Raw genomic sequence first — 22079 nt, 5'->3', positions numbered from 1 at the left:
TTGCTTGATGCTGTCTGTAGTCACCTATGGCTTCACCCAGACTCCCTCACCACCACCACCACCACCACCCCAGCCCCCTGAATGTTACCAAGCTTGCTCTTGGCAGCTCATGTTCCAGCTGAGTAGTACCAGGTCCCCAACCCCATGTAGCCTCTGCTTTCAGAGCAGGAGCAGCAGCAAGTCAGCCCTCTTTCCGCTCTCTGAACCTTGTCACGTGTCTTCCTGGGTAAACTGAGGGAAAAGAGAGCTTCGCTTGTATTAGGGTTGATCCTCGTGGGCTATTTCCTTTTCAATTCCTGAGGATAGAACAAGATTGTCTTTCTCTGTCTTTATTTTCTGAAAAACAAGTAATTCATGTTTGTTGGGAAAGTCCTAGGATATAAAGGTGAAAGTCTCCTAATTGTTGTGAGCCTGATAATGTTTTATCCTACTGTAAAACATTTGGGAGTGAGGGTCTATCCATCCCCTTTCTCTGGTGGATATGTGAAAATTCAACAACCCATAGTTCCAAAATATTATCTCTAAAGCATTGCTTTGTTTTGTTTTATTTTATTTTAAAATCCAAGAGTAAAATGAAAGTGTGCCCCTTACTGGGCAGCTTTCCTGGAGTAACTGAGCTGGAATGGGTCTAGGAGCCTATGTTCTCTGTCTGTTCTCATGTGTTATGTTTATAGCATCCCTTCCAGCCACATCTCCCTCCCCGTATTCAAACAACTCCTTGGTCTGAGCTTCTGGCTGCTCTTACCTCTTGCTCTTGCATCCTCACCTTGTTGGTGACTCTAGACTGCCACCATGCATTGTTTTAATTTTGAGCACAATGTTAGTTCTTTCCGGATGTGACTGTTCTGCCTTCTTTGGGTGGTGAATCCATGGATCACGTGCACTTCTCTTCTGGGAAATGAAACCTCTGGTGCTTCTTTCTTTGCCACCTAATTTCCATGTTTCAGGTTTGACAAAAGCACTTACTACATAAGGCAGCTTGACTCATGGTGTCATTTTCATAGACAGCCTCAACTTCATTGTAAGCCTAGTAATGCCAAGAGTGTTGTTGGTAAGAAGTCCTGTTATGCAGAAATGAATAACAAAGAGATTAAGGGGAGGGGTTGCTGAGCCTAACCAATGTGCAGAAAGAGGCAGAGACGTTCCATTTGTTTGGGGAGCACCATGCTATGACAGAAAGTACTGGACTATTCATTCAGTAAAGAAAGTGGCTTCCTCCATGCAGCCTGAATAAAGCCATGATTGGTGTGTTGTAGGAAAAGCGGATCGTGTCCCTGGATTCAGCCAACACAAGACTGATGAGTGCGCTGACGCAAGTGAAGGAGCGGTACAGCATGCAGGTCCGCAATGGCATCTCTCCCACCAACCCCACCAAGCTTTCCATCACGGAGAATGGTGAATTCAAAAATAGCAGCTGCTGATGGCCTTGGTGATACAGACTGTGGGAGGAGGCAGAAGGAAGTTGCCCAGCTCTCCTACCCCAGCCCTTTAACCCTCCAGGTTTACAGAATGTTGCTTCAAATGGCAGTGTGGTTAGAAACTCTTAAAAGAAGAAAGAAACCTTGTCTTTCAGGGCTTAAAGCAAAGACTTCAAGTTCGATGCTTTTCCCCAGTGTCTCTATGTACATAGGGAACTTAGTTCTGGGCCATGTACAGAAATACCACTGTAATATACCAAAAGGAAGTTAATAATATAGATTACCTTTTTAATTATTACTATTTTATTATTGTTTTTCTCTTATTGAAAGCACTGCAGTTGTTAGTGGAGGAAAAGTAGGAGCCAAGTGTGAGTGAGAAATGAGCCTATTGGTTCACTAGGTAGAGTCTATGTATTAGATAGGAGCACATGGAGTGCAATAGGACCTTGTCAGAATGGATTTTTTTCAGGGATTCATCTGCCAGTTTAAAAGCCCCATCCTAGTCCTTACCATTAGGAAAACATAAAAATACCAAGATCTGTACAAAACAGTGATTCATGCCACTGATCAACCAAGATGCTTCTGTCAGACTGTAACCTGCTTTGGAGAGCCACCGTTTGAGAGAACACAGATAAAAGTGCTTGACTGTACCAAAACTAGACTAGTAATGGTTTCTCTTGAACTCCTGTCAGTGTTTATTTCCTCCATCTATAACGGACATTTTCTGTTTTAGATGTGGGGCTTTTTGATTTTACTCCAGCTTTTTTTTAACTGCTCTTTAGAGTTGACAGAACTATAAATACCATGCCTCTATCTACTGTCTTCATGTTCACTTGTCCACTGCCCTTTCCTTCCCATGCTGGGAGAGGTTAGCACCAACAAGACTTACTCTCCCCTGGAGAGTGGCCATTCAAGTATACCACTCATAAGCCATCTGAATAAACACCCTTTTTTCCACACAGAAAAGGGCTAACTATACAACAGAGCAGGAAGCTCTGAATATCCCACTAAAAGCTTTTTTTCCTATTTGTCAGTTGTATTTTTCCTTAGGATAAAGGTTTTATCCACTAGATTAGCAAATCTGTGGGCAGGGTAATTCTGTCACCACTTTTAACATTTGAATTGCTTCCTCTTTCTATTTATCCTCTCCATAAAATTTGGGAAGCTAAGACTGAGACATATCCCTTAAAAATGATGATTAATCTTGCTAGAGAAAACCAAAGTGTGAGGACGGCACATTCTCCTTGTCATTCCACACTCATGGTAGACTCAGCAGGAATGACCCAGCTTATCATTAATGGCTTAAATATAGGACAGAAAATCCATGTTTTTCTCCAGAGTGTGACGTGTCATCTGGAATGCAGGCTTGATTACAGAGCTTTGGAAAGTTAGCTGCAGGTTAAGCAAATATCATATATATATAAATATATATATATACATAGATTTATGCATATATACATACAATGTGCACATCAAAATTGTTCATATCTTCTGTGCTGTCAGATATACAGAGATAAATGTTTAAAAGGGTCTTGAATCTCTTTAAGCAAGATCTACACAGTTTTACAATGGAAAAAAACAGCATTTCTCAAATAAGTTAATGTTATGTTTTTTAAGTTATAAACTTTAAGAATTTTTTTAAGTAAGGGACGAGGGGGGAGACATAACAGAGCCATATGCATGGAGTATGTGTTTCTACATAGCAGAAAACTTATAAGGAAACAAGAGAACATGTGTAATTCCCTCCTATTTGAAGCCCAGGCATAGATAACAAGGCCTCCTTCTCCCTCAGTCCCAGATGTGCATTCCAAGTCTCACTTGCTCCTCAGTTGACCTTTGGGTCTGACCTTGTACTTCAGCCACCTCCCCAGAGCCCTCAGCCTGCAGCCTTTGACAGGGTTTCTTCATAACTCTTGAAAGCAGAGGCATGCCACTCTGCTTAGACCTTCAGGCTCCACACCCACTTGAGCCTTCTGCAGACCCTCAGCAGTTCTTTTACCTCTTATCTCTTCCCTCCAAGCTGAGGTCACAGTGTGGTTAAAATTACTTCCTAAGAGAGAAGGTTATTGATTCTGCAGTAATGCCCTGTATTGAGTGAGTGAGGGTTAAACATAGATCTTTTCATGTTTGTAGCCTAGCAGTGTTTCCTTCATTCTTCAAAATCCTTCAGTACTGCCACACAAAACCTAGTCAAATATTAGTGTTGGTGGCCCGAAGTATATAATGTGGTTAATGTCTTGCTTTGAGGTTGGGAAGATCAAGTGCAGGTTATAGATTACAGAGAACTGGTCAAATAGGTGTATTGATGAATGCAGTTTGACTCTTAACATTGTGGGATCTTCTTAGCCTGTCTGCATTACAAGATTGAATGTCCAAAACATATTCCGAGTTCCTGTAATGTTACCATGAATGAAGAGAAAAAGTAAAATAAGTCATAAGGGGTCAAAAGTTCAGCATTGTTGCCAGTTATTAAATCTTTGATTATCCTTTGAGCCTACTCATATTTTTAGCCTATCAGAAATATTCTGAGCTGGGATGTAACTCAGTTGGCAGAGTGCCAGCCTAGCATACCAGAGTCCCTAAGTTCAAACACCAGCATGGCATGAATTGGGATGGTGGCACACAGGCCTGCAGTCCCAGCACTTTAGGGATAGGAACAGGAGGACTAGGAGCTTCCAGGTCATCCTCTGCCGTAGAAGTTTCCTGGCCTACCTAAGCTACTTAAGACCTTGTCTCATAAATGATAACAAAATGTTTTCTGAGTATTTCTTTAGAGAATGTTGCAATCCTATAACGTTTATTTTGGAATTGTTTGAGTATAGGAGGGAGCAGCAGGCGTTTTCTATGGCATTTCTTTGCCCTAAGTAGGTTTCTTTATCCTGAACAAAAATCGTTTTGCTTTGCTAGGAGGAAATGTGTGATTTTTAAAAAGCTGATGGGTTGAGTGAGTTCCAGGACAGCCAGGGTTACACAGAGAAACCCTGTCTCGAAAAACCAAAAAACAAAACAAAACAAAAAGCTGACGGGTCTTACAATCCCTGTGCTTGTCAACATATCATCACCACGTGGGGTGAGACGAGAGCAGGCTTAGGTGGGGTCTGGATTTGGATGCAGGTGAAGGCCTTATGGGGCTTTTATCCATTTTATGCCCAAGGACAGTTTCATAGGACCAGAAAAGGGGCTCTTGGTCCCCCTGTGTCACCGGAGGCAAGATCTCAGAACAGCAGAAAGTCACATTTTCATGAGACTAGCATTACTTCAGCGTCTGTCCCCTGTGCGCTGTGGGTCTGGGGCATTCTTTCTCAGAATGCAAAATGAGGCCATTATGCTACTGTAGCTCTTCTTGTGTTTTCACTTAATACCATGTGCTCTCACTGCCTCCTTCTTTCCTCTGCTGTGGAGTCTGACAGTGAAGAAAGCATGAGCGTTTCTAAGATGAAGTGAACATTGTGTGCACTGGGACTGAGCATGACTTCATAAGCAGTCTACCAGCGGCTTTTACGTGGGTTGGCGCGTCTCCAGAGCCCTGGCTCCCGGAGGCTGTGTCCATGAGTACAGCTCTTTGGGAGCAGGGCTTTATTTGAAGTTCCAGAAGACAGTGCCATCAAGTGGGCTTGCATTAGTTCACTCTGCTTCTGTCCAGATTTAGTTCTGCTTCCTCGGGGTACAGTGCCTGAGGCCTGTTGGGGGATTGACCTAGCGGAAGCAGCGGAATTCCTCCTCAGGAATTCCCTAGTCTTCTCATTCAATAGAAGGAGCCCCAGGCTGCACCACAGACTAGCCATGTCACTGGCCAGTTCAGCAACTCTCGCGCCCATCTCACAGCTGTACTTCATTCTCAGCACCTTTCGGGGCTGTCTTCTGCTACACATGAAGCAAGTTCAAGGGACATTCTGCTCTATAGCCCTTGACTCTTTCTAGTCAGTAACTTGAACTCTCCTGCTTGCCTCAGCAGTACAAGTCACCTTCCTACCCCATACCTGCCATACCTTTTTAAATTATTATTATTTTATTTTTATTATTATTATTATTAATTTAAAGGACGTTTGTTTGTTTGTTTGTTTGTTGAGACAGGATTTCTCTTCATAGCCCTGTCTATTCTGGAACTATTCTGTAGACCAGGCTGGCCTTGAACTCAAGAGTTCTACCTGCTTCTGCCTCCAGAGTCCTGGGCTTTAAAGGTGTGTGCTACCACTGCTTGGCCATACGTGTTTCTTAAAGCAAGTAATGATTAAGCCCATTTTATGTTTAAATAATTGTTATCAGTTCTTCTAGAGCATTCTCCTGTCACTGACCCGTCTAGGAAAGCACTTGAGCCTTGGAAGGACAAGGGTGGTGAAATTTGCATGAGAGAGAATAAATTTTTTTCAGAAAGATCCTGAGGAAGACACATGATCCAATGATTTGTTGTTCAGAAGTTCAAAGGAACAAGTGGAGTGGCATCCCCTGGGTCCTCCTAGGACGCATGGATATGTGTGTGTGTGTATATATATGCATACATACATACATGGAAAGGCATATACATATATATATATATATGGAAAGGCAGCTCCTGAGACAACATGGAATATGCCTACAGAAATACCACTCTTAGGGCACTCCTTTAAAAAAAATGTTAATACACTTTGTAAACCAGTAATTCCCAGACTTTCTTGAGGCTTTGTTTTTGTTTTGTTGGTTTTTAGATTTTATAACATTCTATTCTCTTTGAAATGTACTATATGTGTTATATGTATATATAAGTTATAGTGACTTGAACCCTGTTTGGCATAGGTTGAGAACTATTGTTGGTAGTAGCATAAAGTGTCTAGAGCAGCCACTGACTGTCACCGTCTGAAAGCAGGGTACAGAAAGGAGTTTGGTCCCTCAGCAGTTAATGCCCAGGTGCTTGAGCAGCGGCCCAGCCAGCTGCAGTGAGTGCAGCAAAGCCACGCAAGCAGAGGACAAGAGAATTGACCCCCTGTTTCAGCACAGTTTTAATTTTGTACTCTGTCATTTTTTATCAAATGCCCTAAAAAGTCTTGGAACTGAAAACCAGACTGAACTCTTGGTGCAGTGACATTTCCACAGCTGTGCTCTAGGGGTTCTATCCTCTGTGTGTGGTGCAAGTATATAAAATAAATAGCATGGATATGTCATTTCCAAACCCTCAAGGGAACATTATTGGTTTCCACTTTATTAACAGATTAAATGCTGGTTAACTCAGTGCCCACTCTCCTGCAAAGAGAATCCTACAGTAGGCAGTAGAGGTGGGTTTGGCAGCAGAGGGGGTGGGTTTGGCTGGCACGTGGATCCTTCTTAGCTGTGTAGGTCAACTCAAGCGAACAGCAGCACTCTTTACCTGGGTCATACCTGCGAGGAACTTAGCTTCCAAATTTGGTTTTTGCTTTTCATCTCCAGGGCCTTAATAAAAGTGTGTTAATACACATGACTATTTTACAGATAATTCAAAATAATTTATTTTTTATTTGAAGAAAGCAAAATCCACCTTAAAAAAAAAAAACAAAACCCAAGATGTTATTTTATTTTTAAAGCCATATTTTTGTGCTTTGTAGCACTTAGATTGTTCCATATGTGATCCATATCTGCATTTCATTACCTGGGTTCTAAAAAAGATTTATTTTTGTTCTGTGAATAATTTTTGACGGTTCTTGTACATGTACAGATATAGATACGTTTGAGGTCTTTTATTGATATTCCTACAAAAAATACAAATAAACTTTAACTTTAAACATTTCAGACTAAGAGTTGCTGCTATCTTCTGCATACATCTGGGTGTTTAGGCACTCCGAACACTGTAATATTGTTCTGAAGAGGCATTTTACATTAGGAGCATCATGTCTCAGACTTGATAACTCACAGGTGAAATACTTAGGCACAGGGTAAATATCTGGCACTGGCATGTGCTGTGCTGTGGTAATGCCGTAGAAAGAAAGCTTCCTACAGCTTGCCTAAGCCACTGTGCTCCTCTCATAACCCCCCAGGATCTCTCTTGTTTGGCTCAGGGAGTGTTGTCTTATTTCTCAAGCTGTGCTATCTTCAGCTTACCCATCTCATTGTATAAAATCCAAGGATGCGGGTTTCATATGTCCTTTTCTTTTGTGCTACATGTAGGTCTATGCGTACTAGAATATTTAAAGTTATGTCTAATCTTGTGCTTCCTAGGAATTTAAAACACAAAACAAATAAAAACAAAAACCCTACAGACAACCTGAAAGACTACTTAAGAAGGAAGGGAAACCAAGCGGGTGTTTGCTATTCTTTGTTCACTTCGAAGCCGATCCATTTCAATGTGAATTCCTCGTGACCTAATACAAACTTTAGGACTGCTTGGATCTGAAAAAAGACAGAAGTGAGGATATAGTTCAGTGAGATCCAGTCCCTAACCTAGCACAACAGGAAGAAAAAGAAACTCCCAGTGCTACTTCATGACCTTATAATTAGTTCACTTCGTTCTAAGTCACTAATGTACATCTGTACCATCTATTCTTAGCCTTCCTTTACCTGTCTGCCTCTTGTCAGCAGCACCAAATTACTCAGTGGTTCTCAGTCTAAAACTGAGCATCAGGCTTGTTTGGTAAATTTAAACAGACAAACACACAGACACACAGATAAGGGCTACCTCTCAAGTTCCATTACTTCATATTGACCTCTGAACACTATGTGGGATGTTTGTAGCTAGGTCTTTTACCACTATTCCTGAACTTTGGATAAGTAAGCTACAGGTGTTTCCTTACTTTATATTTGGAATTCTAAATTTTAAATGCTGTTAAAACCTCACACATACCTTGTTCTATCAACTCTACTCCTTTTATATCAGAGAAATAAAAAGTCTGTGGCATGCTCGCCCCATAAAGTTCCTTTACCTTGGTTTTCTCTTTCATAGTGCCAGGGACTAATCCCAAGGCCTGAGGGCCATCCCACGTATGGAACAAATACATTCTGACAAAGCTAAGCAGGAGGTGGGATTTAACAATTCAAACTCAATTTTCTCACTGGCTCTTGTTTAATAAAATAGATGCTTCTAGTTTAGCATCTAAAGTTTCAGTCACTAAAGCTTCACTCCAGAAAACACAGAAAAGCCCAGGCTAGAACTAAAGAAAATACCTCTGACCTTAAGAAGTAAACAAAAGCAGAGACCCCGAAACTGTTTCCCCATGTTCCTTGTAGCGCTGTGGTTTTATCACCTGAAATTTACCTTAGAAACTCATCGGGTGCTGATTTCCGTTTGTTCTCTCAGTAGCAAACGAGTCATTCTCCCAATTCCCCGTCCTACAAGCCATTAGCCAGCAGGTACATGAGCCCATCACACAAGCACACAACACTACTGGTCTTTCAAGAAATCCTAAAAAGGACCACCCGTGTGCTCTTTCTCTGGGCCTTTGAATATGTTGCAGAGAACTGCTAAGTAAATGTCAGTGTTTCTTCTTATCTATAACATTGATTTATAATAGATCATATCTAGGGATAAATGATCTGTTGACTACTTTAGCCCTTGAGAAATATACCTCAGGTTATGTTCAATAATCCATTTAATTATAGAGATAATGCTATCAATAGCTAATAATGATTGAATACCAACAGTGTGCCAGGCAGTTTGCTAAGATTTTATACAGAATGCGTCATTTAGTCATGATACCAACCATGTAAATTTCTTAAGAAAACTGGGGTTTAGAAAGACTTGAGTTTCTCGCCTGGGTTAAAAATAAGTGCAAGCCGGGCGGTGGTGGCGCACGCCTTTAATCCCAGCACTTGGGAGGCAGAGGCAGGCGGATTTCTGAGTTCGAGGCCAGCCTGGTCTACAGAGCGAGTTCCAGGACAGCCAAGGCTACACAGAGAAACCCTGTCTCGAAAAACCAAAAAAAAAAAAAAAAATAAGTGCAAAGTCAAGACTTAAACTCGGGTACTTCTGACCATCCTGTCTCGACTAAATGAAGAGCTCAGGAAGAAGTGTTAGGCGACAAAAACTCGAAAGCATTGGTGTAGAGCACAGTGAGCTCAGTCTCCAAAACTTTTCCTTTGTGTCTGGAGGCGTGTGTGTGTGTGTGTGTGCGTGCGTGCGTGCGTGTGTGTGCGTGTGTGTGTGTGTGTGTGTGTGTGTGTGTGTTAATAGTAGGATGAGCATCCTAATGTGTCCATATGCATGTGGAAGCCTGTCTTTCTCAATGGCCCTCCACCACATCATCTGAGATGTGGTCTCTTGCTGGCCTGGAGTTTACCCATTCAACTAGAGTGGACGGTAAGTCCCAGGGATCCAGTGTCCTGATCACTAAGATTGCCTCCACATCTGGCTTTTTTACATGTGTTCTGCAGCTCAAATTCAGGTCCTCATGCTTGCAAAGCATTTTACCAACTGAGACATCCCCTCAGCCCCAAGTCTCTTAAACATATTGATTTTAACAATACTGTGTTGCATTACCGTCACCTGAATGACCAAAATTCAAAAAGCTAGACATCTTACCTCACTCAAAAGTTGATCTTTCATCTCTTCTGGATCCCTCAGTGTTGGGATGGTAAAATCTGCTTTCAAGATTCCAAAGGAGTGCTCTGGATATAAATGGTACCTGGTTCAGAAAAATGTTACCCATTGCCACTTGAATCTCCCAATTCTTGGAAGTTATTGGATACCCATTGGATACTATAGGTGCTCCATGGTAACAGAGGGGTTTCAAAGAGAAATGGCTGAACAGGATAACGCTTGACCAAAATTAATACCACCAACCCCACCCCCAAGAAAGTTGTGTCTTAGAGCTCTCTTCCCACAGCCTGGGCACCCATCAGCATGACTTCCCCCTCTTCTGTGGTCTTCTGTTCCCTTTTTATAAATCTACTATACAGATGTTTGTGGCCTTCTATTCTTACTTGCATTTCACCTGGGCTCACTACCCTCAGAAAAACCCCAAAGAAGTTCTCTGAACTAATAGAGAAATTCAGTCTTTGCTACATGTCCACCATAATCATGACAAAAACTACAGCTTTACAGAAGGATGAGCATAGCTTTTGATAGCTTGCAGTGTTCCTTTGTACCTTGTTGTGTGGTCATAGTATAGGGTAGTTTTTATTGAGCCCCGTTTGAAGATAAGAACAACTTCCTACTTGCTCCCCTCACTACACTTTAGTCGCACAGCTTAAACTAGAATCTTCATCTTCCTTCCTATATCCCTGGTGCCAACATTTCATGTTATCTTTCCTAAGAAGGCCCCCAAGTGTCCTGGTTGGCAGATGGCAAAGTTGGCAAACAGAAGCAGTTACCTGACTCCAATGCTGCTGGTTTCTTTTTAGATTCTGGGTAGTTAGGTGAGCTTAAATGTTGAGCCTGAGTGGCAGTGGTTGTGTCTCCTTTATATGTGCTACTCTTTATAGTGGTCATGGCTACAGGAAGGAAGAATAAAGGGATTATTGTAAATGTAGCCAGGAATCAAGGAATCTGATCCTGGTGACTGACTGAGCCAGAAAACAGGCAGGGGCAGCAGCCCTGCTGGGGCACAGTTGTTCGCTCCTGCTTGTCCTTCATTCTCTTCCAGGCTCTCATTTCCCATCTCTGGAGTTGCTATACCATCATTCAGAAAGTGCTCCAGCATCAGGCTCTGTGAGGCTTGAAGGAATAGCATCACGCTTGCTACAAATAAACAAAGTTCCCGTTTATTTTCTTTTACTAGTACTCAGTCCAGAAAGCCCAGTGTTCTAGCATTACCTGGCGAGCTGTCCTATCCATAGTGTATCCAGAGGGGCCTTGACATCTCCACCAAGGCATACCCCACACCAAGCTCAGCCTCTTCTGAGCATATGCTAGGCACTCTGGCCAGAGACCAGGAGTCCTCAGTTGATGCCCTCTTCAGTCCCAAATCCTGTGTTTCTCCTTTTCTCATAATTGCCCCACCTCCAAATCTGAACATAATCATATTATTTAGAAGTCTATTACTATAAATTGCTTACAAAATCATTTCCTACAGCCCAGCCCTAGGGAAAAAAAAACATTAACAATTTACTAGACAATATCTTTCATGGATTGAATTTTTTATTTAAAATGCAAAATCTACTTTACTCTCAAAGACTGTATGGTAGTTCACTGAGTATACCATGACTGATTTAAGCAGTCTTCTCTCCATAGATAGTAGATCACTTCTAATTTTCAGTACAGTAAACAATGCAGTGTGGGGGGGTACTTTGTATAATGGTTTGTATATGTTTGGCACTATTAGGAAATGTGGCCTTGTTGGAGTAGGTGTGTCACTATGGGCATGGGCTTAAGACCCTCATGCCTGGAAGTCAGTCTTCCACTAGCAGCCTTCAGATGGAGATGTAGAACTCTCAGTTCTGCCTGCACCATGCCTGCCTGGACACTGCCATGTTCCTACCTTGATGATAATGGACTGAACCTCTGAACCTGTAAGCCAGCCCCAATTAAATGTTGTCCTTATAAAAGTTGTCATGGTCATGGTGTCTGTGCACAGCAGTAAAACCCTAACTAAGATACTTTGAATTCTTGTTCCCTTTATGAGTTTCTAAGTGTAGAATGTCTGTAGGAAAGGACATGCCCATTTTAAAGCAGACACACCGTGCCAGCATGGCAGCCCCACCTGACAGCCTACAGTATTGGTCATGTCTGTTCTTCCTACATTCTCATTATCACTGCCTTTAAATCTTTGCCAAACTGTTGTTTGGTGAAGAAATACATTTGAAAATAAAACATAAGTTAATTTTTAAAGTCGGATTTATTTCCGTGGTTTCATCAACAAACAGTTCTTTAAATGTATTTGCGTTGTGTTTCTTGACCCATGTCATTTGTGACTAATCTAGATCGAGTCTTCATGTCGCTCCTCATTTTACCACTGTCTCAGCCTCCTCCCGGGCCTTCTCTCCTGGCCTTCTCTCCACAGCCCACTTTTCCTCATCCAGAGACTTACCAATCTCTTTAATAAGTGAACAAATTGGTAAGATTCAGAAACACAGAAGTGGGGGACATTCATAAACAGTTAAACATTTCCTTCTGGTCTTTATTTTTTAAACCTTGGTTGATGTTTCTCTCACTATTGAAACTGTGTTTTTTATATATACATATATATATGTGTGTGTGTGTATATATGTGTATATATACATATAAATCACACATATTTCACATATATATACACATATATATGCATGCAGAATCCATGCAGTTTTTCTTTAACATCCTAATGCAAACATGGTCCCATGTCACCTACCACTTCTAATAACTACAGGTCTTAGCATTTTACTCCTTTTCTGAAACCTTCTGTTGGCCCTCTTGACAGCAGGTTCAAGGCCCTCAGAATGTGGCCACAGCCCTTTTCCCTTATGCCCGCCACTCTCCTCCAAGTGTAACCTGTTCACTAACAACATCAGTCTGCTTGGCAGTCATTGCACCTTTGTCCAGAGAAGAAGTCCCTTTCTGCTCTTGGTTCACACGTCACACACTCACAAGCTGTTCCAGTTGTCTTTTATCTGTTCCTATCAGCCCGCCTCTGTCTAAAAGCAGAAGGCAAGTCCTGCTCACCCTGGTTGAAACACACAGTATGCACAGTTCAAGGCAAAGCAGGGGTTATTGCAGAAGATGGAGCTCAAAGCATGAAAACGAAGGACAAACAGCCTCTGTCTAGGAGAGTGTAATATACACACAGTTCACAGCTGATCGTCTGTCATCATGTGTGGTGACATGAGCCTGAGCCTTCCAGATCTCTAAGGAGATAAGGACACTAAGGTCACTGGTGAGTTGAAATTAAGATGGGAATAACTATATTTACTGTCTGCTGGAACCAGAAATTGAGAGGTACTGGATCACACTGACTCGAGAGAAATGAGATTCAGTGAGGTTAGGGAAGTTGTGAGCCAGGTGTGGTGATGCATTCCTTTAATCTTGGCACTTAGGAATCAGAGGCAGGTGGGTCTCTGTTAGTTCGAAGCCAGCTTGGTCTACAGAGTTAGTTCCAGGACAGCCAGAGCTACATAGAGAAACCCTGTCTCACAAAGCAAAAAGAGGAGGGGGAGGAAAGTAAGTTATGGAAACAGATGTAGTGGTTCATTTCTGCAATCTCAGCAGTTAGGAGGTTGAGACAGGGTTTCAATGAGTTGGAGGCCAGCTTGAGCTATAGAGTGAGCCTTATCTCAGAAAAAAGAAAGAATGAAAGGGAGGGAAAGAGGAAGAATGAGAAGGGAGAGGGATGGAGGGAAAATTGGTTGTCTAAGGCTGTGCACAGTAAATTACAGAGCCACCATTCCAGTCTTAACTGTCAGACTTCAGCTCTTAGAGGTGGATTTTCCTAAATTGTACCACCTTACCCCATCCTCATCCTTCCTAATCAAGGGAATGGGCTTAGGTGCTGGAACTGGCCAGACAGTTCCCTATAGAGAGGCTTGCAGGGCTGCTGTGGCTAGCCCATATGACTCCTGCACTCAGCTCTTCACTTAGTAATTTGATATTTGGCTGCTGATCCCCAGAGCAACTTGTGGGCAAGAGGTTCCCAACCCCCAATGAAGCACACAAGCACCTGTTGTAGTTCCTGACAGGCTCCCAACTGTCTCAGTGCTGGTGTCCAGGCTCCAGACTGCAGAAGCATTGGGCCAATCTTCTTGGATCTCCGCTGGACTCCCTGAGACAGATGCCTTCGTAGGTCGCTCTGTGGTTTCTGTGAAGTTCCACAGAATCTCTGAGCTGTGGGGACTAGCTGGATGAGGATCCAGAGAATATTGCTAACATGGAAATAGCTGAAACATTGTGGCTGGAACTGAGCCAGGGCCTTGTGGCTACCTCCTCTGTAGCCATGAGCCCACTCTGGGTTGTAGGGACCTGTGGTGCATAGGTTCTGCAGTACCATTGGCAATGGTAACCTGGGGGCTCTGGCCACTTCCTGGTGAACTGACCCACTTTCTTTAGACACAGAACCAGTATGGGCTAGTGTCAAGGGTACAAGATCTAAAGATTTGCTCTGAGCAATGGCTATGAGGCGTTCGTCAAGAACTAAAATACTATCTGGGGATCTGAGATACAAGATGTGGTTCTGGCAGTGACCAGTGGTGGTGTGGACTTTGCTTCCAGAACTCAGTTTGTTCCCCAAGGGCCCAAGGGACAAGATCTGAGAAATTAGCCGTGGTGTCCAAGACCCTTCTCCCAGAACCAAGCTGCTTTCTAGGTTCTTAGGGTCCAAAGACAAGCTCTGAGAAGTGACCAGTGGGCTCGTGAACCCTTCTCAAAACCAAGGTACCACCTGAACGTGCAGAGGTTGCCAGAGGACTTGTTGAAACCATTCCTTGAGGTTGGAGAGATGTAAGGCTCATAGTGGTCAGGGCGGGAGTGGTGGTGTCACAGGTACTGACCACAATTGGTTCATGACTCATTTGGGAGGCATCTGTGGGGCCAGTGCTGGTCCCTAGGGCAAAAGACAAGAGTTACGTGTCATGCACTGGGCGTAGGACCTTCTTCAAAACCCCAGCCACAAGTCAGGAACTCCTAGTATCTCCAGTGGGATAGATCGGAGAGAAATCATAGCTCCAAGCCCTGATTTTCTGCCATACCTGGTGGTATTCACCCACTGAAGACAGAGCTGAACAGAGAGCACTTTCTAAACCTATTTGAGTTATCACAAGTAAACAGTGAGCCTGAGACAACTGGATGGAGGCCAGGTTGGACCTTAACAGGAAAGTAGGAGGCAATGTCTCAAACCAGCTTTTTAACCTAAAGGAATCATGCTTCTATCAGCTCTCAGTGATGACATTGCCACACAAGCATACTGGCAGGTCCTCTCTCCTGCCATCCCCTACCCAACTACCTGCCAACCTCCTCATCCTTCTAAAATCACTCCAAAACTCCTTCTGCTATTTATTACAGTGGCTGGATGGCTCCTGTTCTCTGTGTTCATCAAAGTACCAGCAGCCTTTGCCTGGCTGACTGGGAGCACCATCAAAATGAGCCCTGCATTTGCTTTGTTTGGAGGTCTTTGTGGTTGTATTTGTCCCCATTATTGGATCTTAGTCAGTTGCCATAACTTAGAACCACATCCCAAAACCTCTCCCGGCATACACAGGACCATACTCTAAAAAGGCTAATGGGTCTACTGTGTTGGGCTTCCTTTCCCTGGCTGCTGAACCTCCAAGGCCTCCCTGGTGAGCCAGGATCATCACTCAACCATCTATCCCTCAGGAGGATCACTCAGTCATCTGTCCCTTTGGGTCCTAGGCCTTTATTTCTTCACTTGAGAGACTGCACAGCTTCTCTCAGGTTTCCAGGCGCTAGAACTTCAAATTCAGAAGCCCACAAAGAAGGATGCCTTTGGTAAACCAATTCCTTCTTTTCCTACCTTTGGTTAGCCAAGCAGTATAAGGAGGAGCTGGAGGAGGAGGGAGAGCAAAGGAGGAGGAAGAAGAAAATATTCATTGGTGTTAGTAGTAGTTGATTGCCACACAAGTGGCATATGCCATCTCTCTCTTTACTCACTAGCACCTCAGGGAGGGCTGTTCACTTGATTTCTACCCTGGGTTGCTGCATGTAGACCAATCGTTTTCTCTAGTTTCCTAGGCCCAGAAGACCCTAGACAGAGCCAAAACCAGACTCAATGTACCTGTGTTTTGCCTCGAGGGTGGCCTTGTAGGAACTTCTAAGTGCTGAGTCACTCTAGAGGAGGAAGTGTCGACGAGTGGAGGTATCTCTGCTGACTTCCGATGGCCAATGGAGGAGTCTGTGAGAAAGCAGAGTGTAAAGTAAGCACAGGCCCTGTCACACCAAGCCTAAGGGAAGTCAACAGATACTGCCAGGCAGCCTCCATCAGAGCAGAAGCACTACTGCACACTGGACAGATCACTGGACAGATAGGTCCTCTCACCTTGAATCTTTACAGCTCATCAAGGAGCATTTACGGTCTTACAGATAGTGGCCAAGATTGTCTTAAAATCCAAGAGGAAAAGAAACAGCTACAAATAGACAAATCCAGAGAGACGTAAGTCTATTTTGGCTGCCAAGGGGGAAGTAGGGCATGACCAAGTAGTAAGGACTTTTGAGGGTGATGGAAATGCCCTTAAATTGGACAGTGGTGATAGCTGACTAGCACGCAAACAGTAAAACCCACTGAACCGTACACTTCAAAAGGTTGTCTTAACGAATATAGATTCTCAACAAAGGTATAAAAGAAGGAGGGAGTCTGAAAGCAAAGGGCAAGATAGGAGGGCTGTCACTGAGGAAGCACATTCTGTACCTACAACATCCAGAGTCCCCTGCTGCCCTCAGCTTCATAGTGATCATAGCTGCCATTAGCCAGGCACCTGCTCCATGTCAAGATCTCCAGTCATCCAGCCTTCAACATCCTATGAGGTGGCTGTCCTCAATCCCAATTTGTAAAGTACTTTTTAGATGAGCAAAGGTGAACTCGGATTCTGCCTGTTTTCTAGAAGGTGGTAAAATCTACCTGATTGTAAAGTGCAGGTTCATGCTTACTTATTTCTCTGATGACTGTTGTTGCTAACAGCTAATGTCATAAGGCTGTATGGAATTTAAGAATTACAACTCGCTTATTGTTCTGTTACCCTCAAAGCCTCCAAGTGCTTGCTTAGCTCTACCCTGGGTATCCCCCACTGTCTAATAAATTCATTTTACCCTCAGTGAGCCAAGGACATTCTCACATACCATAGAAACAGATGAAAGGCTTCAGATCAGGGCAAAAGAGAGCATATATCTGAGGTGGGTGATTTGCAAAGGTACGGAGTCCTGCACACAGTCCTTGACCAAACAGAGGCATGTCCTGTAGCCATGCAGGGATGCTAGAACCCTGCTCACTGGACCAGGTCAGATTATTGATCTTTACGTTGAAGTAGAGGCCAATCCAGGCATCATTATTATTTATGATTTTCTTGAGAGTTTCTTTGTCCTTGTCGGTCACTCTCTGCAGATCGGCCAGGTCTGTGTAGTGGTTGCGACAGTAGTTCAGAGCCGAGAGCCATGTCATGGGTTGTTTAATCCGAATGAAGGTCTGCTCACCAATCGTGACCTCAGCTGGAGGCAAAGAGACCACAGGCCTGAGATTCAGGTCCTCTGACCTGTATCATTAAGGGTAAGGTTTGATCAAAACCACTATTTTACAGAGAAACTACCAAGTTGGAAAAATGAGATATAATAGCGGCAGTAGCTGGTGTGGGGTCATTGAAGAGAGGGCTCTTCTTACAGCTCTTTGGTTTTACAAGTTAAATTTATGTTTCCACCACTTCATCTGTCCAAAAATAATAATAATACTGAGTGGGGGGGGTGCACGCCTTTAATCCCAGACTTAGGAGGCAGAGGCAGGTGGATTTCTGAGTTCAAGGCTAGCCTGGTCTACAGAGTAAGTTCCAGGACAGCCAGGGCTATACAGAGAAACCCTGTCTCGAAAAACCAATAATAATAATAATAATAATAATAATAATAATAATAATAATAATAGACACTATTTTAGACATAGTAGTAGGTCATTCCTATGATAGAAGTAAGACAGCTTGGTTTAGGGTTAGTCTCATTTGTGATCCACCATATACATTCTCTCTCTGACTCTGTCTCTGTCTCTCCCTCCCTCCCTCCCTCCCTCCCTCCCTCCCTCTCCCTGGAGAGTGGAATCTCTTAGGAGCCACTGATGTGGATCAGTGCAGATCTGGAAGGGCAGAAAGCAGAGCAGGCTGTTTCCAGCACATCTGCACCTCATGAGCTCAGAACTAAGAGGATAGTCTCCCGTACACACTACCTCCCTTCTACAGGCTGAATTGCTTCAGGTCTCAGAGGCAAGTTCTACCCTGAGAGGCCCCTTCAAACCTCATGCCTCTGACTCCTAGCAATGGGAGTTTTGGAGAGGATGTAAGCCACTGCAGCTCCACCCGTGTTGATTCTAAACATTTGGATAAAGAAAAGACTGTTTGCAGAATCTGGAGTCATATCCTCCCATTCAAACCAGAGCCCCTTCCTACTGTCTGGTCCGTACCTGCTCACCTCAGCCCGCTAAGACACGCTTGTTTCCCTATCTAAATGGATTTTTGTTTTCACTTAATTGTCAGAAGATAACTTGAAGAAATCAGTTGTGTCTCTTTACTATGTGTGTCTCAGGGATTGAACTCAGGTCATCAGGCTTGGCAGCAAGCACCTTTACTCACTGACTGAGCCATCTCACCAACCCCAAAACTAATCTTTTAAAGTTACTCTATATCATGCCCCTAGTATGTGCCAGCCTTGATGTGTGCCTTTGGCCTACATGACTTCTTGATGTTCACTGTCATCCTGAGAACTAGCCATTATTAATCTTATTTCACAGCTTCAGTAAAAGAGGTGATAGTTTGCCCCAAACTCAGTGTCAGGATGTGTCTGGGTGCCTCGGAAGCCTTTGCCATTTCACTCTGTATTCTAGAACACTCCAAAAACAAAGCCTAAATGTAAAGGTATTAACTATTTCTTTCATCATAGAATTTTTCTATACCAGATAAGAAGGAATTTCCTTTTTAAACACCAGAGCCATCTTGTGCAAGGCAGTGTTGTCCAAGGGGCAGGTGTCTTGAGGGAAATACCGCTCTCTAGGCAGAGACCTGAGTTGTGAAGAAGTCCTACCCGCTCATCCCCCAACTCCTAACTCCCAGAGGAAGACCCACTGGCACGCTTGCAACTAGTTACACACTACCAGGAGACTCGGAGCTAGTTCCCCTCCACTCTTCTTTCCAGGCTTGCCACCATCAGTCTTGCGGGTTTTGGCCTGGGGACCCCAAGGTAAAACAACTAGTCAGGCAGAAAAGGGAAGAACAGAGGGAGCCAGAGTCATCTACATCTGCATGCTGGTCCAGGGAGATGAGTCCAAAGCAAAGTCAGTCAAGATCCCAGGACAGGGGAGGCAGAGCCAGGTGTTTTACCTTCCTCTGGTAGAGTGGTCAGGTCCTTCTTGACAGGGGACACCAAGGAGGTGTCGTGTCCTATAGCAGGGTCTATAAAAAACAGAAGCAGACTTCAAATTATGAGGTAGGGAATGACAACTACCCAGGAACCACCAGGTTGGAGCCAAAAGAAGTTCAAAAGTAGCCTCACCTAATCTATATTTAGTAAATATAGATTAAGCTCTTATTGAATGCCTGGCACGACTCCCTAGGAAAGTGGTATAAGCTCAGTAAGCAGAGCCTTTGCTTTTGAGACTATGAACCACCCAGTCCCAACAGAGTGAAAACAGCTGTAGTCAACTGCAGAGAGGAGCTGTGTGAATGGGGGTGGGGAGGAGACAGAAATGAGTCCACCACAACTAGAGAAAGAAAGGGCTGAGCAATGGGGCCAAGGAGACTAGACAGGGCATGGTTGTCTATGAGAAGAATGATATTCCAAGTGCCCTGAAGGTCTGCTGAGGATTTTGTAAGGAAGTTATCTGGTGTCTGTTAAAATTCGCCGCATTCAGACAACAAACGCCAGTGGCCACAAGGTAGACTTAGAGACGTGAATGGCCATTTGGCCCATGCACTCGCCATGGACCTGCAGAACTGGAGACAACCATGTGATAGGTGCGATAGGAGAGTGTTGTAGTTGATTTCTAAGACAATTAAGGAAGCAGCAAGAAACCTATTTCTGCAGGGATTCCTACCCGACTCCCTGGCCACCCCTGGAGATCTTTAAGTTCCCTTGTGCTCTAGAGTTAAAACCAAGGCCATCACAGGCTTCTGTTTCAAGGGCTTCATAGCAACCTCGGCTATGCCTCGGGGAATTGGCAGATTGACCTCCATGCCAGTATCTAGGCAATAAGGGTAGCATAGAATTGTGCTGAGCCTTTGCTGGCCAAGAAAGGCAGAAGTTGGCACTTTTACCAGGAAGCTGCTGCTCTGTCCACAACCACACCTCTGTGTGACCTCTCAGCACTGAGGTGGAGATGCTAGTAGTAGTGTGGACTCCAGGGGGCAGACGGCATGGGTCATACACAAAGATGGGGCGTTCTCCAGCAACCAGCACCATGATGTGCTGACGGCTGATCTCCAGCAATGCCGTCTGGAGTTGGTCCTACCCACAACTTAGCAAATAGCAAAATGTCTCATGGAGCAAATATTCTCTCTGCCACCCGAGTAAGACGGTAGACCGGATCCTGTGCTTTGTAAGTCGAGACCTCGAGGTCTGCTCTCATTTCTGCACAGGTAAATGGGTCCTCCAACCTATCTTTCCCATTTTCTTCCTTGCTCAAATCTTTAACTGGCAAATAGAAGAAGAGATTTAGTGGAACATTCCAGATTTTATTTTCTCTATCCTTATTCCCACCCAGTTCTTTGGTGGGGTATTGGTAACTGAGTACAGAAAGACTAAGGTCACAGAGGAAATATGAAGAGGGAGAGGGAACAGTCAGTACTCTCAGATGTCACACACACACACACACACACCACTCCTCAACCCTACCACACACCCCCCCCAAAAAAAAAACAGTCCTGAAGAGAACAGACCCAGAATATTATTCTGCACACACCTAAATAGCAAATGAAGGGCTTCTGGTCTGTGCAGGAAGCAGCTCCCAGGGCAGGTATGCTGAGCCATGAATACAGAGTAGCACAGAGTCCATCCCGGAAGACAGGCAGGTTACTCCATGTTGGCATAGAAAAGGTAGAGCCACTAGACCAACTCAGGCCAGAGATGCTCACATCATAGAAGAGGCCAATCCATGCCTGGGTGCTGCTGGTGTAGGAGTAGACTGCCACGATGCTCGCTAGGCTGTTCATGCTCTGCAGGTCAGCGAGGTCTGTGTAATGATCCCGGCAATACCACATGGCCTCTTTCCAGGTCAGAGGCTCATCCACCCGATGGAAGGTCTTGCTGTTGCTCACCAGCTGGAGGGCTGGGGCAGAAGAAACTATCATTACACGACTACCTACTCCCACTTCACCCTTGTCCCCAACAGATCTCAACCACACCACAGTAGGTCTCTTTTTTTTCCAATATACCCCCTACTTCTGACCCCCTACTTCTGCCTCCACAGAGGCAACTCTGCCTCTGGACCTTTCCATAGGCTGCTTAGTCCAGAACTTAGTCCATGGACAGGCCATGCTAGTTCCCTGTTATTTTACCCTTTGACCTTCTCCTCTCCTTTGCCCGATGATTAACAGTGGTCATCAGTGTTTATTCCACACGTGGGATATGCCATTTAGCTCACTGAGGTTTTCTGAGGACTACCTGAGATTTTATTATATCTGTTTTACAGAGAAGGACTCCAAGTGACAGAGAGTTGAATAGTTAACTAAGGCCACTAAGTGTGAAGTAGAGGGAGCCAAAACTCCAGAACACTGATGTGTGGCTCCCATGTCCAAACCCTTAACCACAGCAGAGCATAGCATAGCTTCTGTATCCGGAATTCTAAGTGGGATTATACATTGGAATCACCCAAAAGGTATTTCAGGTGTGCTCTGGCCTAGAGTAGGGATATGCTTGCTGGCACCAGCATCTGAGTTCTTCAGATGCCTCTGGGGAAGAGCTTACTCTATTCATGTTGTCTCCATCAGGCAAACTTGGGAGACGGAGCAAGCCTTATTCACCATTAGTTCCTCAGCTCTGATCTAGATACACCAAAAGTGCTCTATGTGCTGAAGGAAAATGGAGAGGCAGAGGCAGAAGATGAGAGGCGGAAAACTCCAGGAATCCCTCCCATGCCCTAACACCCCTTATTCACCCCTTCCTTCCCTCCAGGAATCCCTCCC

The 22079-nt window shown here is 44.1% G+C and overlaps 2 protein-coding genes across 10 annotated transcripts in view; one reads left to right on the top strand and one right to left on the bottom strand.

Moving 5' to 3' along the window:
• Positions 1-7157, top strand: part of Rasal2 (RAS protein activator like 2) — a 281212-nt gene extending 274055 nt beyond the window's left edge. For all 6 annotated transcript variants that reach the window (XM_031386087.1, XM_031386077.1, XM_031386114.1 and 3 more), the window contains one exon: positions 1257-7157. In XM_031386087.1, coding sequence (XP_031241947.1) covers positions 1257-1421 — 165 coding nt within the window. In that variant the 3' untranslated portion in view covers positions 1422-7157. The remainder of the gene's footprint in view (positions 1-1256) is intronic.
• A 507-nt stretch (positions 7158-7664) lies between these two features.
• The window catches only part of LOC116101998 (putative C-type lectin domain family 20 member A), a 24760-nt gene continuing 10345 nt past the window's right edge, over positions 7665-22079 (bottom strand). For 2 of the 4 annotated variants that reach the window (XM_031386135.1, XM_031386159.1), the window contains 9 exons: positions 20858-21223; positions 19281-19352; positions 17050-17415; positions 15992-16108; positions 14642-14803; positions 13925-14062; positions 10671-10790; positions 9880-9965; positions 7665-7754 (listed from right to left, as the gene is read on the bottom strand). In XM_031386135.1, coding sequence (XP_031241995.1) covers positions 7674-7754; positions 9880-9965; positions 10671-10790; positions 13925-14062; positions 14642-14803; positions 15992-16108; positions 17050-17415; positions 19281-19352; positions 20858-21223 — 1508 coding nt within the window. In that variant the 3' untranslated portion in view covers positions 7665-7673. Of the gene's footprint in view, positions 7755-9879; positions 9983-10670; positions 10791-13924; positions 14063-14641; positions 14804-15991; positions 16109-17049; positions 17416-19280; positions 19353-20857; positions 21224-21861; positions 21966-22079 lie in introns of all 4 variants that reach the window. The other 2 variants (XM_031386149.1, XR_004122969.1) reach the window with 2 other exon arrangements.

The sequence above is a fragment of the Mastomys coucha genome, unplaced genomic scaffold, assembly GCF_008632895.1.
Source record: "Mastomys coucha isolate ucsf_1 unplaced genomic scaffold, UCSF_Mcou_1 pScaffold1, whole genome shotgun sequence".
NCBI lineage: Eukaryota > Metazoa > Chordata > Mammalia > Rodentia > Muridae > Mastomys > Mastomys coucha.
Note: the sequence above shows the minus strand (reverse complement) of the source record. Positions and strands in the feature narration are given on the sequence as shown.